General features: G+C 43.4%; 1 protein-coding gene across 4 annotated transcripts in view; it reads right to left on the reverse strand.

Annotated features, from left to right (window-relative positions):
- Positions 1-6766: 6766 nt before the first annotated feature.
- The window catches only part of LOC147449038 (MADS-box transcription factor 6-like), a 146158-nt gene continuing 137535 nt past the window's right edge, over positions 6767-15389 (reverse strand). For 2 of the 4 annotated variants that reach the window (XM_086521499.1, XM_086521502.1), the window contains 4 exons: positions 7909-8008; positions 7803-7844; positions 7690-7731; positions 6767-7082 (listed from right to left, as the gene is read on the reverse strand). In XM_086521499.1, the coding sequence (XP_086377625.1) occupies positions 6891-7082; positions 7690-7731; positions 7803-7844; positions 7909-8008 (376 nt within the window). In that variant the 3' untranslated portion in view covers positions 6767-6890. The remainder of the gene's footprint in view (positions 7083-7689; positions 7732-7802; positions 7845-7908; positions 8009-15389) is intronic. The other 2 variants (XM_086521500.1, XM_086521501.1) reach the window with 2 other exon arrangements.

Here is a 15389-nt window from a genome sequence, read left to right on the forward strand (position 1 = left end):
GCCAGGGGAGTCCTCTCCACCCTATTTCCTTCTTACAGTATGTGGAATTTATTGGCTGAATCGATGACAACACCCAGAGACAAGCTATCAAGAACATAAAAACCACCAAGACACTTATACATCATTGTTTTCCATTACATTACGTTGGAAGAGAGACAAAGTATCCAAGCTTACTCCAAATCCACCCTCCTTGATTCAGCAAATGTTGGGCTTACACTAGTAGGAGAAATGATAGATTTCCTACTCTCAATTGAATGATCACTCTCTCTTACAGTGGCATAGAGTTCCCTTGCTAATCACCCCTAATACAACAGATGCATACGCATAAGACAATGATCTTCCACTCAAGAGCTCCTTCTAGAGAGGTTGAGCTTGGCTTCTCAAGCTATAGCATAGTGCTCTTGCTTATGGCTCCCCCATTTTTGTGCTAGCTACACCCTCCTTTTATAGCAATTTTGAGGGCTAGGGTTACTCCTCTAACCAGGGTTGGGCTAGATTTTCAGCACTTATCTAATTTCTTTTGCTTGGAATTATCAAGAACTTGGTGGTGATAGATGAAGCAGAGAGAGAGGAGAGAAGAGGAGGTGATAGGACTTTTCATAGTAGGTTAGTGTTAGTAAATTAGTAGAGTTAGTATTTTTATTAATTTACAAATGGAATTGGATATTTACAATGGAAGTATCCATATAGGATACAAATAAGGAATAAAAAACTCTTAATAGGTAAGAAAATATGGATTTCTTACAATGTTGATGCTCCAAGTGTCTTGAGTAGGGTCAATTTTGATGCTTGTTGACGGTTCACTAGCTTTGACGGTTCGTTTTTTCTCCACTCTCGACCTTCCTTGAGAGCCAAGGTAAGTGAACATGAGTAATCAATCACTATGATGTTGTCTTTCAAGAGAAGAGGCTGAATTTTGTGGTTTTTTTTAAGATATGGGTAATATGGTAGAGGAAAAATGAGAGTAGGTGGTCAATTTTAAAATGGAAGTGTGTGTAGGAGACATGAGTTCATCATGGTTTCTCTTATTCTTCAAGGTTGAGAAGAAGGTGAGTAGGGTGCAGAGAGGAGTGGTGAGAGAGGTGGGGATGATGAGTGGAGAAGTGTGTGTGAAAGAGGAAAATGATAAAGTGGAAGAGGGAGTGTGGTTACATAGCATCGGCAAAATGGGGTCCACCAATAAAATCATAGCTCACAGCTCGTAGCTCAAAAAAAATATGAAAAATTTGAGGTAAAAGTTCAGCCCACGAGCTACAACTTTTGTTTGTATCACCTTTTCAAATTCGGAAAGCATGTGATCTTTAAAAATTCAGCAACACCGACTGTTTTTTTCCACTGCACAAAGTCCTTCTGTGGTCCTTCTTTGGATGATTTGTTTGAATACCTCCAAGAGTGAGCCCCCCATGGTGCATGCATGCATGCCACATACCCTTGACCTTATTTGGTAGGTCTATAATTGAAGATATTGTTGAGATCATGATATAAGTGAATAGTACAACTAAGAAAATCAAATATTGAGGGGTCTTAAAAAAATGTACATGTCAAATATAAATAATATAGGTGGAAAAGATATAAAGGGGTCAAAATAAATCTCTTTCATTATAAGTCTACCATAAAAAGATGAATATTTTTGGTGGTCTAATTTATGAGAGTAATAGAGAATGGATGTAGGAAGAAAAAAATCACAATAGTGAAAAAAATACACATAAATAGAACTAGTTTTTTTGGATTTTTGTTGAGATGGAATTAGAACAAAAATAAGAGAAGCTTGCATGAAATTATTTTTATATGGAATAAAGAGTATGCAAAATGGTAAGAAAAAATATGGTAATGGTGAGTCAATGTACATAGGATAAATAGCACACCATAGGTAGAAATATTTAAATAAATACCAAAATAATTATGAAAAATCCTTTTATTTAGGCCCTATATACAAATATTTACACACAAATGGGCCATAATATACTTATAATTTTTATTTTTATTTTATTATTATTATTTTTTGGTTCAACTAGCCCAGTGACTAGCTAATTGAGGGTTTTTAAGAAGATAAAGGATGTTGATGGGTCGCCACTTCCGAATCTCATCCAAGGAACCACCCTCCTTGGGAATGAGGTATATCAAACCCTCACTCATGCTGTCAGGCATCTCTCCTGTGTGTAAGATGTGTTGAAAATCATTGCAAAGGTCTGAGCCAAGCAAGTCCTAGTACTCTAAGAAAAATCTGGGAGTCAAACCATCCTCACCTGGACAGCTACCACGGGGAACTGCTCTGAGGGCCACGTGGAGCTCCTCTAGCTGAAGAGGCAGCTCAAGCCTCTGACACATCTCCTCAGTCACTAGACAAGGCACCTTTGCCCAAAGCGGCTCTGTGCATGCATCTTGATGCTCCGACTGTGGCTCTGCTGACAACATGTCACGGTAAAAGTCAGTAGCAATTGCACGTATGTCCTCTGGCTCTGAAGCATCTGACCCATGAGGCCTCCTCAATTGGCTGACACTAGCGTGCGTGTGCCGGGGTCCCACAGTCTCAAAGAGCGCCCCTTCGAATTCGTCACCCACTTAGGTCCATTGAGATGCCTGTTGATGGAAAGAAAACTCATGATGTCTCTCCTATGTGCTGGCAAGCTCCTAGCTAGCGTGCTGCAACTGCTCCTCCAACCATGGGCTGTTTGGGTACTGCTCCTGCATCCTCTGCAGGGAAGCAACGCCTCGTCGAAGACGCTGCTCCTTTTCTCTCGCTACAACCAGGCGCGGGCCGTAGACTCCTGAGGAAATAAATGGCTAAGCTGAGCAAGTCTAGAGGTTGGTCTTTCAGCAGGAGAGTTGTGTGTGTCAAAGCCCTCTGTCCAAAGGGCTACTACTCGCTCTTTGAGCTCAAAGTCCAGCAAGATCCTCTCAGGGCGTGCGTAGCATAGTGCTGCCCCATCTCTGTCTATCTGTCTGTAAGGATCACTGGTGCATGGTCCTAAAAGGATGTCCCAGCCAAGATGCAAGTTGACTCACCCCAGTCAACAGATGCGGTCACTAGCATAGAAGCGATCTATCCTGGATAGATTCACTCCTCCAACTCTGCGATCAGAACGGGAGAAAACCAGGTTGTCAAGGAACCGTACAAAACCTGAGTGCTGTCAAACATTAGAAACCCTCATAGTCATACAAAACCACTCCCATGCTTCCAGCTCAACCTTGTATACCGTGACATGGCTACCTCCAATATGATCTAAGGGGTCCTCAACCATGTTGAAGTCCCCCCCAACACACCGCTGCTCTGCATGTGGCAAAGAATCCACAACCTGAGACGAGAACTCTGCCCGAGCACTTGCCACATCGGGTGCATAAATGTTTAGGAAACTCATAAGGCAACCCTGAACGTGCATAGTAATCCACTAAGCTCTGCCTGGTACAATAATACCTCTTGCTACAATGGCTTGCTGCAAAGAATCCGCAATAGTCATACATACCCCTCCCTGAATGCCTCCAGGTCCAAATGCAGCTGACCAAAATGTCTCATAGCGATCACGCAAAATCTGACGACACTGTCTAATGCGGCTCTCATGAGGATGATGCTCCTGTAGCATAAGAATGTTAACCTCACCACCCACAAGGAATCTCTAAAGCTCTTGATGCAGCCGACCCCTCTGACGCTGAAACCGGGTCCCTCCTAATCCCTACACATTCCATGAGATGATCCTCATGGAGTCATTGAGAGAAAACATATGCTGCAACAACAGGAGCCAACCTTGCTATCTTTGAGGCCGGTTTGGATGGGGAGTAATCCACATCCGAACAACCTCTAGAAAAAAGTGAAAGGAGTGACTGTCCCGCCCAAGACCAAGTCGAGTGTGCAGCCCGAAGGGCTACATCCTCTGTCCAAGAATCCTCATATACAAAAACACAACAAGGAGGGCTCTAAGTGTCAGCAAACAAATGCACCACACTGTGCTTGCAACCCGTTGCATCCGGAGGTGTCACTCTGAACTTGGCAAGAGGCCAAAGTGTCTGCACCAGATCTGTCACCCCTAAGTCCCCTGTGTGGTGTGAGAACTCAGTAGCCTGAATCTGGAGCCAATCAAGAACTATGTGCAGGGTCCACTCTGTGGGATACCTACCACACAGCGGAATGGATAAACCCACCGTTGTGTCCAGAGTCTCAAAGCCTCTAGCTGCAAGAAAGAGGATGTGGACTCTCAAGCAAGCCTCCTCCAGGTCAGGAGAAGGGTCACCCAAGAACCGTGTGAAGCTGTAGTGGAAGAAGACCCAGCGTCTACGAAAGTCAAAACTACTCAAACCTCGCGGGACTGCTGCAAAAGAATAAGTCTGCAGCAAAAAAGGTGGCCTCAGGTGGGGTGTCCCTCTCGAGCTACACAGCTCGTAGCGAAAGCACTACCAAGGGATCGCCTCGTGGAAGACGTGTGTCCAGTCCTCTGCGTCTGAGGAGGAGTGGAGGAGGGGTAGGGAGATGAGACTGTGTGCCCCACCGGGGAGAGAGGAAGGACGAGAGGCGGGGGTGGAGGTGGGGGAGGAGGCGGAGCAGTAGCGTCTGAAGGATGAGATGGTGGAGGTGGACAAACTGAAGAGGATGGAGCATCCTCATGCAGGTCCTGCTGAAGGGGGCCAAAACGGTTCCTAGTCGGAATCCAGTGCTGCTGAGCTGCATAAGGCCGGCCACCAAGGGGAGCAGTGGGGCGAGGCCGCCCCTATCGGCAACGACCAAGCACTTGCTGCCAACCGTCAGTTGTCTGATCGCTGGTCTCAGTCAAGGTACCAGCCTGTTCGGTCTGTTCATCTAATTGCTAGTCATGCTCACCCTTGGGAGGCTGCACATGAATCGTGGGTCGAGCTCTCCTACGAGGACAAGCCTTTTCCAAATGGCCCATCTGTCTGCAAATGAAACGTTAATTTGGGAGACCCGAATACTCCACACTTTGTCTGATCCATCCCCCCTCACCCAAGGTAGCAGAACCACCTTGGCAAGGGAGTGTGTCTCGAACAAGAACCCGCACAGTAGGTAAACCTGCAGTCTTGGCCCCAGTTGAAGCTGAAGCTGCAGTGCGTGAAGACTCTAGAACTGTCTCGAACATGGAACCAATCCTTGGGAGAAGAGGGAGGTACTCTCACCTCAGGCCTAGGAAACAGACCGAGATCGGCAAGTCTGCCTCCTCCTCAAGCAGACCTGTAGAGGGATCAAAACCATGATGCCATCGTCTGAAGTAGGCTCGAGCTGCTCGGATGCCGTGCGGGCTCAGTGAAATCACCTTGGCCGTCATCTCTGGAGACTCGAACTCTATCTGGTAGTACCCTCTCTCGAGGATCTGGATATCGGTGATCTTAACCACATCGGAGAGAAGGCGGGCCTGAAGTAGATCCCGAACCTCGCCCTGACTGGGCTGAGTGCCAATGATCTTGCAAATAACTGAAGTGGCTTGCAAACGTTCCACTCCGGCCATCAGGCTCACTTGCTCTTTTGGCGAGAGAGCAAGTCAAAGGGTCGGCTCCGCGGTGTCAGGCAAGGGGATTTCTATAGACTCCCTCTCACGTGGAGCAGAAGCCGCCATTCTGTGTCTGCTGCTAAATCGAGAAGGATGAAGGTGACACGACAAACTCCTAGAAGGCCGAGAAGACAAATCCTGCGAGCTAAGAAGGGGGGGGGGGGCAATGCATGCGGACGGGCTGAGGCACGAGGTGCTGGGGTGAGCGTGCGCGCTGGGTTGGCAGTGGCAGAACATGCAACAGGTAGATAGGGCAGGGCAGCGTGAGGGATGATGGTGGGGGGAGAGCGATGGCGAGAGAGGGGAGTGCAGGTGCGTGCACAGGGGAGGGGGGCGAGAGCAACAACGAGCCCTCACAACTTTGTAACGAAAATCTGGGGCTCTGCTTTTAGCACCGCTTGTAATCTTTATAAGTGACCGAAGGGGGACTCACTTCTCAAAGCATCCGGAGTGTGAGAGAGAGCACCCACGGGAAATTGTACTTTGCTCAAAGATTAATATAAAAGAAATACCGAATGGGGGGCCAATCTCTCTCAGCACAGAACTACGCCGGGCCATGTCGACTTTCTCTTGAATTGTCAATTGTTTTTAAGTGAATCTTTGCTATGTCGCAACAAAATCTAGACTTGGGGTGTCCAAGTTTGTTACACATATCCAGTCTTTTGTTTATTGCAGTGACAAATAGATGGGCTCATGGAAAGTTTTATATAATTTTCTTTGAAAGTTTCAAACACTTGATTACTAATATTCACAGACACTTCAGCTAATTTAGACAGGATTTAATTTGAGATATGTCCACATTTTGGATTGCGAAGCTCATTATTATTGTGTATCTCGTCCATTAAAAATCAGCTTTTAGAATTCAGACAACTGTGTGCCTATCATTGTAAGAAGGAAATAGAAGGCAACAGTAAAGACCATTTGATCATTTGGCGATTTGTTTCGTCAAGAAGATAAGGTGATTTCATGATTGTGTTTGCGGTATGCTGGACTTGTGCTCACTTGTAAAGTAAAATATGCACAAGAGTTACTTATATTTTGGCTTTACTTATATTTTTGGCAAGGTATCTTTGACTTGAAGAGAGAATATACACTATACCAGCTTTTCTGAGATCCTATGTGCATCCGTGCATTGTCTATGATTACAATGCCAAAACAATTGAAGAAGTCAAAAGTCAGATTTAGTAATGTTTTGGCCCTTCTTTGCATGAGGCATTGTGATGATTAAATGTTGCAAGCAATCAGACAAACATCTTAAATTGCTTAAACCACACTTGGTACAACACTATTTATTACTTTTACCATTAGACCAAATATCCCTTTGAGCAACTACATTTGGTTAGACCAACTTCACAAGGTGTGACAGAGTTCCTCATCCACACAAACAACTTTTCCCCATCAAGCTCTTAATTGCTTTCGAGGACATCCAAGCTGGAGGGTTGTTTCAGCCTCACTTATGATGGACTCATTCTCTTGTGTAAATGCCTGCAGCTTTCCAGAGCTGGCTTTTATGCTCGAAATGTCTTGAATGTCCTGAGAGGTGGTCTCTGTGGTAACACTTCCTGCGTGCGTAGAGGAAGCTTCAAGAAGCTGCAATATCAGAGATAAGAAGGAAATCAGTCTTAATAGAGACAAGAAAACAAATGTCAAATATCTGGAGGAGTTCCACTTAATCTTGATTGGTTAGACTCCCCAAATCACAAGAAGTTTTGGACAAATTCTCACAATAATTCCCAAATTGTGACTTATCTCAACATCATGAGCTTCTATGACGGAGGCACGGCATACCTAGCTAGGTATGTGGTGCCTCCCACCGGGCCGGCAGTCCCCTGCCCCCAATCGTACCTAGCTACGTATGCCGTGCCTCCCGAGCAGAAGCTCATGATGTTATGCATCGTGTAGAAAACATTGAAACAAACTCCGTTTTCCTACATGGAATGCATGCTAACACGCATAAAATCGTATCTATTTGTTGCTCTACTACAATGTAGGAACTTGTCCCCCTAAAATGTACTAAAGCCCTTCGTAACCCGTGTGAGAGTGGTTTTCTTATAAAAGCACTAAACCTCTTCATACCCAGCAGGCCTCGGCTCTTATGTAGGCCAATAAGGAAACTCTGTTGCTCTATGCAAGGCAGGTGCATGCATTGAGAGACAAAAGGGTTAAGATGAATTCTATGCAAATCTATGAAGGTCACCTTAGACTTAAGAAGCTCGTTCTCCTGAAAAAGAAGTAGTTCCTAGATCAAAAGAGAAAGAAGATGAGGATAAAACGTATAATGCGCTGTATTAGGGAATTGAAAATTCACACCTTTTTACGAAAATCTTGGATATGCTCCATCAGCAGTTGCATCTGTTTGGAGACAAAGTTGAATCAAAGTTTGACACTTTTTAACTGGAAGATGGTGTGAATGTACCTTTCTTGCCCTCACTCGAGTTACACCAGCTTGGAGCTGGTTTTCCAGGTTTTGCAAATTTTTAACTTCAAATCCAGCAAGATTCTCACCATTTAAGTTTCTACAACACCAGAAGCAAGAAACATTAGAGAATAAAGCATGAGCATGCAGAAAGTTGAGGTCCTATCTTAGAAGTTGAGGTCCAGTCTATACAACTCAAGCCCTGGCTATTTTGAAAGGCAAAGCCTTTAAGTCGCGCAGCTTTGGGGGCCGCTCTCACAAACAGGAGCAGACACGAATAATCAATGAGCTGAAAATAAATAAATATTAAACCAAAAGAGACGAGGGAGAAGATCGACGCAGTATTTGGAACTTGAAGATGGGCAGGTCCCCCCTCCCCCGTTAAGAGAATCTTTATTTGGGAGAATCTTTTTACAAACGCAAGAACCGGAGTGACCCCTTCGTTCTAAATCATCATACTCAATGGTCAATTCCTTCCCGCACGAAAAATTCTCGAGAGAGGGAGAGAGAGACCTTGCGGCAGATTTAGAGAGAGGAGAAAGAGTGAGCATTGGTCTTTTTTTTGCCGTTGTTAGAAGAGGTCGATGGTCTTTTTTATTAGTCCTTACTTTATTTTAAGTGGGTTGATTATTTAGTAGGCAACCACTCACTTTTATAAAAAAAAAAGTGAGCTAAAAATTGATGTTACACACTTACATTCCACGCATCCTCGGATGCAATTCTCAAGCATAGATACAATGCAAACGCACATTCCTTGCGGGAAAGCATTTGCTCTTCCTGGAAAACACTTAAAAATATTTCACTTTTTAGAAAAAGCTTCTCAAAACCCATCTTTATTCTTGTGCTTGCGTTTTTATGCTTATTACAAAATATTCCCTTTTCAATGCTCCGTCACCCATGACGTGACGCATCGGGAATATTTGTTTCTTGGTCTCTCCTACCGACCTAATGGCACAACCCCTTCGCGATGCTTGATGTCACCCATCATATGATACATTAAAGTTGTTCGTTCCTAATGGCTTTTAATAATTCCAAGAGATCTACAGTTCCTAGCCTTCCAGTTTAAGTGCACACAACTAAATATCCTAATTTAAATAAATAGAAATTACTAAAAAAAAAAAGAAAATAGCCCATTTAGTAATATCCCTCTGGCTTCTAGCAGTTGTCCTCAATTGTAGTGCTTGTACATAACCTTCCAGATGCTCGGGATAAGATGCTAATTCACGCTCAGTCATCCACTGAGCGTCTAGAGTAGAATGAGTCTTGAACTTTACCAAAACATCTAAAAATATTCCGCTTTTTAGAAAAAGCTTTTTAGAACCCATCTTTATTCTTGTGCTTGCGTCTTTCGGCGTATTCCTTTTTCCAGTTCGGGTTTCCTACCAAACCAATGAAATATTTCCTTTTCAATGCTCCTGTCACCTATCATGTGATGCATCAAGAAAATGTATTTCCCGGTCTCTCCTATCGAACCAACGACACAATCCCTTCATGATGCTTAAGGTGGGCCATTATATGACGCATCAGAGTTATCTATTCCTAATGGCTTTTAATAATTTCAACAGATCTACAGTTCCTAACCTTACAACTTAAGTGTACACAATTAAATATTCTAATTTCAATAAATAGAAATTACTTTTTTTTTAAAGTCCATTTAGCAACATGCACCGTATTTTTAGGGACCCTTGTATCTTTATAAGTGTATCCTTGGGTCAATCTCTAGCAGACTAAGCCTAGTCGCACACTTGCAAGGAGGACCCTCGACAATTGTACTTTGTGAACGAGCAATAACAAAAGAAGTATTGAAAGGGGTTCCAATCTTTGGGGTTAGTGCTTCTAGGTGTGGAACTCCACCTGTCATGTGAGCACGTCACTTGCGCTACGTGGACATATTTTGCCCGAGTCTAGCATGATCTAGTAGCTCAGGATGGACCCTGACACCTTTGTGAGCCTCTAGCAGACACGGGGGTCATAGTTGCATGCTCTCTTGCATATGACAATATTTCTCTGCGTGAACCACCTCTTATAAGTCATTTATCAATAAGTGAATTGGAATATAGGTAGGGAAATCAATGGCTAACGGAAATATAAAAGCAAGGCCCATGCGCTCAATAGAAGCCGAAGAAGTAGGACACAAGGAGGCAGGCACCCATTAGTCCGACAGCACCTCAGGAGCCCTGGTGTTTACTAAGGACAAGGTTAGAGTTTTCAGCCCATAAAGCTAGCACTTTTATATCAACCTTGAACCTTGCCGTAACTCACCCTTCTTTATTGCCGATTCTCGCCGCATCCACCATTAGCACCCAGATCAGCCTAGCGTTTTTGGTTTCAGCCCAAAGAAGCTAGCCCTTTTTGGATTCAACCTAGATCACTTAGCTTTTTTTCATTTCAGCCTTGCATGCATTGGTGGTTCCAGATCCTTACCGCAGTATCTCAGTAATTGCAGATCCACTGCAGAAGTACATAGCGTTTTCAAATTTCAACCTTGACACCGTTGTCGTCTCGCCGACATTGTCATCTCGTCGACATAGACTCAGCAGTATCAGCATCAGTAGCATCAGTACCCACTAGCATCAGCATCTTAGCATCCAGTCATTGTATGAGCATTTGTGCAAGAAAAAAGAAAGTACTTGCTCTGGCAATAGAGCAAGGGGGCCCTTGAGGGTTGGGACCCGACATCCCTATGCCATCTCTTTTCTCTCTCTTTCTTTCAATTCAGTTCAGCTCTTTCAAGTGAAGTAAAGTGTCTCTTATGTTTGTGTGGAGTACTCTGTGTGTGTGTGTGTGTGTATGTGCGTGCGCGCGCGTGTGTAGAGAGACTAGACTGACTAAAGTCTTGCCAAGTGGCCTAGTTTTATAGAGAAGAGTTCCCACCAATTTTGGGACCCCGTCCGATGGGGCCCAAGTGACATAAAGGCATTAAAATAAGGCTGGACCCTCACACACACAAAAAAAAGCATAAAAATTGATGACGTGATAGGATGTTTGGCTTTTCAAAAATTTCACTAACTGGTCATGTGGTAGTCTACACGGATTCTGAATTTTGCGCGAACAGGCTGTATTGATTTTTGCAAAATGCATTGTTGCTTTTTGGGCACTAGTGTTTTGGGGACCAGATGCTTTTGAGTTTGTATTTTTTTCAAGGCCAAGGACCTTTAAATATGTGAAAGAGTTTCTAGCATTGTACCGAGTTCAAGTAATATAAAGAAATACCGAAAGGTTTATCAAGGTTTGGGGCCAACGTAACAAACTTGGACACTTCAAGTCAAGGTTCTACCATGACACAACAGAGATTCACTTCGAAATACTTCACAGATCAAAAGAGAGTTGACATCGCCCATTGTAGTTCCGTGCCAAGAGATAAGGCCCCAAAGATTGGCGCCCCTTTCGGTATTTCATTTATATTAATCTTTGAGAAAAGTACAACCGACTCGTGGGTGCTCACTCTCAGACTCTGCGTCCAGATGCTCTACCAAGTGACCCCCTTGGGTCCACTTATAAAGAGTTACAAGGGATGCTAAAAGCAGAGGCCCAAAGGCTTCAAACTCAAAAGCAATAATGTCCCAAAAACAACAGGTCTAAAATCTGCCAACAAAAAGCAATCAGCATAATCTGCAAAAATCTGTACGCTCTGCCACATCAGTAAGTCAACGTAAATTACAAAAATCCGTACGTTCTGCCCATCAACAAGTCAACATAAATTATGAGCTTTTGTACAGCTGCCATGTCACCTGGCCAACGTATATTGCAAGAATCTGTACTGATAGCCACGTCATCACTTCCGTGTTGTGTGTGTGTTTCCACGCACTACCACATCATCAGTTTGTGACATACCCCCCTCTTGAAAGAATTGTAATTGCCCTCGATTACACCTGCAAAACAGACAGAGGCCGTAAACTGTCTTAGTAGACACTGACTATTAGTACCGATGCAGTACACACGATACATCTAACACATGTACAAAATGACAGTCACATCACACGACATCACATGACAAATCACAAAAAAATTCATTCCAAATCTTAGACATAACTGCCAGCAACATACTTAGTAATCGCATCTAGATCTAGTCTAGACCTCACTGATGCTTTATTAACTAATCCTTATTGCGATCATGTCTATAGAGATTTATTAGACCGAAATGCTAGAGTCATTTCATCTTTCAGTTTTGGCACTCAAACAAGTCAAGTGAGAGAGTACAAATTAATCTTATTCATTTTTGGGAATTCCGTGTCATAAAGTCATACAACAGAGTACTGGTCAGCCCATTAGTATCCCTGAAACCCAAAGGGGCCATCACTGAACTTCTTCAAAAATCGGGATAATCTATTGGCAAAGGAACGGAGTAACTCCCCTCTTGTGAAAACCCATTGCACTAGATCCACCCTTACTGAATTCGGGGTTCTATCAGAGTAGACTATGCTAAACCGAATGCTTCAAGGTAAAGTTCCAAAATCTAAGGAATATCCGCTAGGTCCTCCTCCTCCATCCACTTCGCACCCAATGCATGATAGTTCTTGAATTTAACCAAGAACCGCCTCGTCACTTAACCTTTTATCTTTTTGTCTTTGTGTCCCAAAATCTGTTATGGAGCAAGTTCTCCTTGCTTTCCTCCACTTCGGGTTGCTCATGTGTCTCCCCATCTACTATCACATCACCTTTAAAAGGCTTTAATAGACTCACATAGAATACACTGTGAATCTTTCAAGTATCGGGCAACTTGAGTCAAAAGGAGACATCATTTATCTTTTCTTTTATCTAGAAAGGGGATAATATCTCATGCTAAAATTTGGAAAAAGCCGCTTCTTTCCTTTTGGTTTTCTTAGGTGTGCCTTCTCAAAACGTAAGAGCACCCAATCGTCTTCCTTTAATTTCAAATCTTGTCAATATCGATATGTTGCCTTCTAATGTCGTTCTTGAGATTTCGCTCAAGTGTCCCGATCCTTGGCAAATACAGTGCCCAAGTCCCTCGTGTATTGGTCGGCTTCAAAAATCTTATCTTTGGTGCTAAGAAAGGGTGGAACCTTCGGAGCACCTTCAATGATCTCAAATGGTGTCTTCCCCGCTGTTAAAGAGCAAATCATGTTGTTGTAGGCAAATTCCACCAAAGGTAAAAAAATCCCATTAGGTCTTCTAATTAGAGATGTAAGACTTCAATAAATCCAGAACAATTGAATTTGCAATCTCAGATTGCCCGATTATCTGTGGGTGAAATGATGATGAGAACTGCAACCGTGTGCCAATGTTCTCCCCAATAGCCCTCCAATACAAAATCATGAATTGGGGATCTCTGTCGGAGACTATTGTCTCAGGCATGCCATGTAGTGGAAAAACATGTGCAATGAACAATATCGCTAAATACTCCGGCTTGATTTTTTTCTTCACTGGAATGAAGTGAGGTTGCTTGCTAAATCTATCGATGACAACCCAAATGCCATCATGTCCACTATGTGTCTTTGGGAGATCAAATGCCATCATGTCCACTCTGTGTCTTCGGGTGATCAAAAATGAAATCCATTGCAATACTTTCCCAAGGGAGGGTGGGAGTGGGTAAAGGCTGTAGTAATCCTTGTGTCTTATGCTTGCCAAACTTGACCTTTTGGCATACCAAACAACTGTGACCAAAGTCGTTCACATCCTTTTTGAGTCTTGGTCCAAAGAAGTCACTCTTTACATCTTTCAAGGTGGTGCCGATGCCGCGGGGACCCGTAAAAGGTGCATAATAGCACTCAGCCCAAGAAGCTTCTAACTTCATGAACATTCTTCAAATTTGGCCAATCGTGGATAGTCTCAATCTTGGTCGGGTCAATCTGTACTCCAGCTACTGCTGAGACGATATGTCCTAGAAAGTGTATCTCCGATAAGAAAAATTAGCTCTTTTTGACATTGATAACAAATTTGTGATCACGCAATGCCTGAAAGACCTGTAGGCAGATGGTATCAATGTTCTGCTTCATCCTTCTATGATATCTACCAGAGACTGGTAGATATAATTCTCCATAAATAATTGATTGCATCATTACATTGTGGGCCTCCTTTAAACTATCAATGGCCACTTGATTATGGTCTAACATGGACCAATAATCTTTTAGTTCTCTCCCTAGATTCCATTTCTTCGAATTCAGATTAGAATCAACAATAGGAAGAGGACGGGGTCTAGGAGGGCCTCTTTATTTGCCATGAGATTGAGAGGTGCATGCCATGTGTGCAAGAATGGTGGGTGTGTAAGAGAGGTGTAAGAGTGGTCAAAGGATACACTTTTCTCCCCAAATTGTAGGTGGACAACTTTATGATTTTTGATCTTCCATAACTACCACATAGATTCTGTCATAAAAACTAATATCTAATTCTCCCAAATGATTTTCTCATGTTAAACTGATCATTTAATATGGGGAGGTACTAGGGAAGTAAAAGCTAGTATATTGGTAAGACTGCTAGACCGGTCTCAGGAGGGATCCAAAGGAGGACAGTCTGCAAAATAGCAATGTGCATCAATGGAGCTTAAAAGACCTAAGGTTCATCTTCATTAAGACTTCCATAGGCTAAAGTTTCTAAATTTAATTAAAAAGTCCAATGGCTAAAGGTGGGAAAAATTGGATGGTTATGGGAAGACTAAAAGTCTTCCCACATCCCTAGGAAGGAGGGGGCGAGCCCTAATAGTAGGGGATGAGAGAGAAACACACGTGCGCGCGCGCGCACACACACACACACACACACACACACACACACACACTCAAGCTCTCCCCAAAGGGAAGAATGGACACATGGAAGGCTCCTAGCCTAGTTGCCCCCAATCAGGGATTTCAAAATGACGTGATCACACTATAATTTCAGGTTAATAACAATAGAAATGCAAAATAACAAATATTTTGTCAATTGACATTCATCTTTTTTGACCTCCAGGGAGACCTGGGAGACCTGGAGACCGGCTCATAGCCCGCCGGGCCCGCCGGGCTAGTGAATCTTCCCGGCGGTCACGCCCGGTTAAGCTATTTGCCCGCCAGGCCCGCCGTGGCTATATAAAGGTGACGTTGGTGCTTGTCTTTTCACAAAAGAGCTACATTGAAAAGTCTTCACCAAAATTTCTGGAAGCTTTCCACATTCTCAAAGCAGTGTAGCAATAACTTTTTAAACCCTTCTTATTTAATTGATGTTTTTTGAGTTTTTTGTGTTAAAACTTAAAGGTTTAAAATTTCTCTTATCAAATCATCGTACGTGGATGCACTGGCACATGGTTGCAATTGCGGCTAGGTGTGTCATTGCAAAAGCGTACGATGATTATGTTTTATATTGCTCCCAGTCATTCATGCTTCAGCACATGGTTGCAATTGCGACTAGGTGTGTTGCTGCTAGAATGACAGGAGCATTTGTTTGAAAGAAGTAACCGTGCGTGAATGCATTGGCACATGGTTGCAATTGCGGCTAGGTGTGTCATTGCAAAAGCGTAGGGTGATTATGTTTTATGTTTCTCCCAATCATTC

Source organism: Adiantum capillus-veneris, chromosome 10 (genome assembly GCF_014529385.1).
Source record: "Adiantum capillus-veneris isolate H3 chromosome 10, ASM1452938v2, whole genome shotgun sequence".
Classification (NCBI taxonomy): Eukaryota; Viridiplantae; Streptophyta; class Polypodiopsida; order Polypodiales; family Pteridaceae; genus Adiantum; species Adiantum capillus-veneris.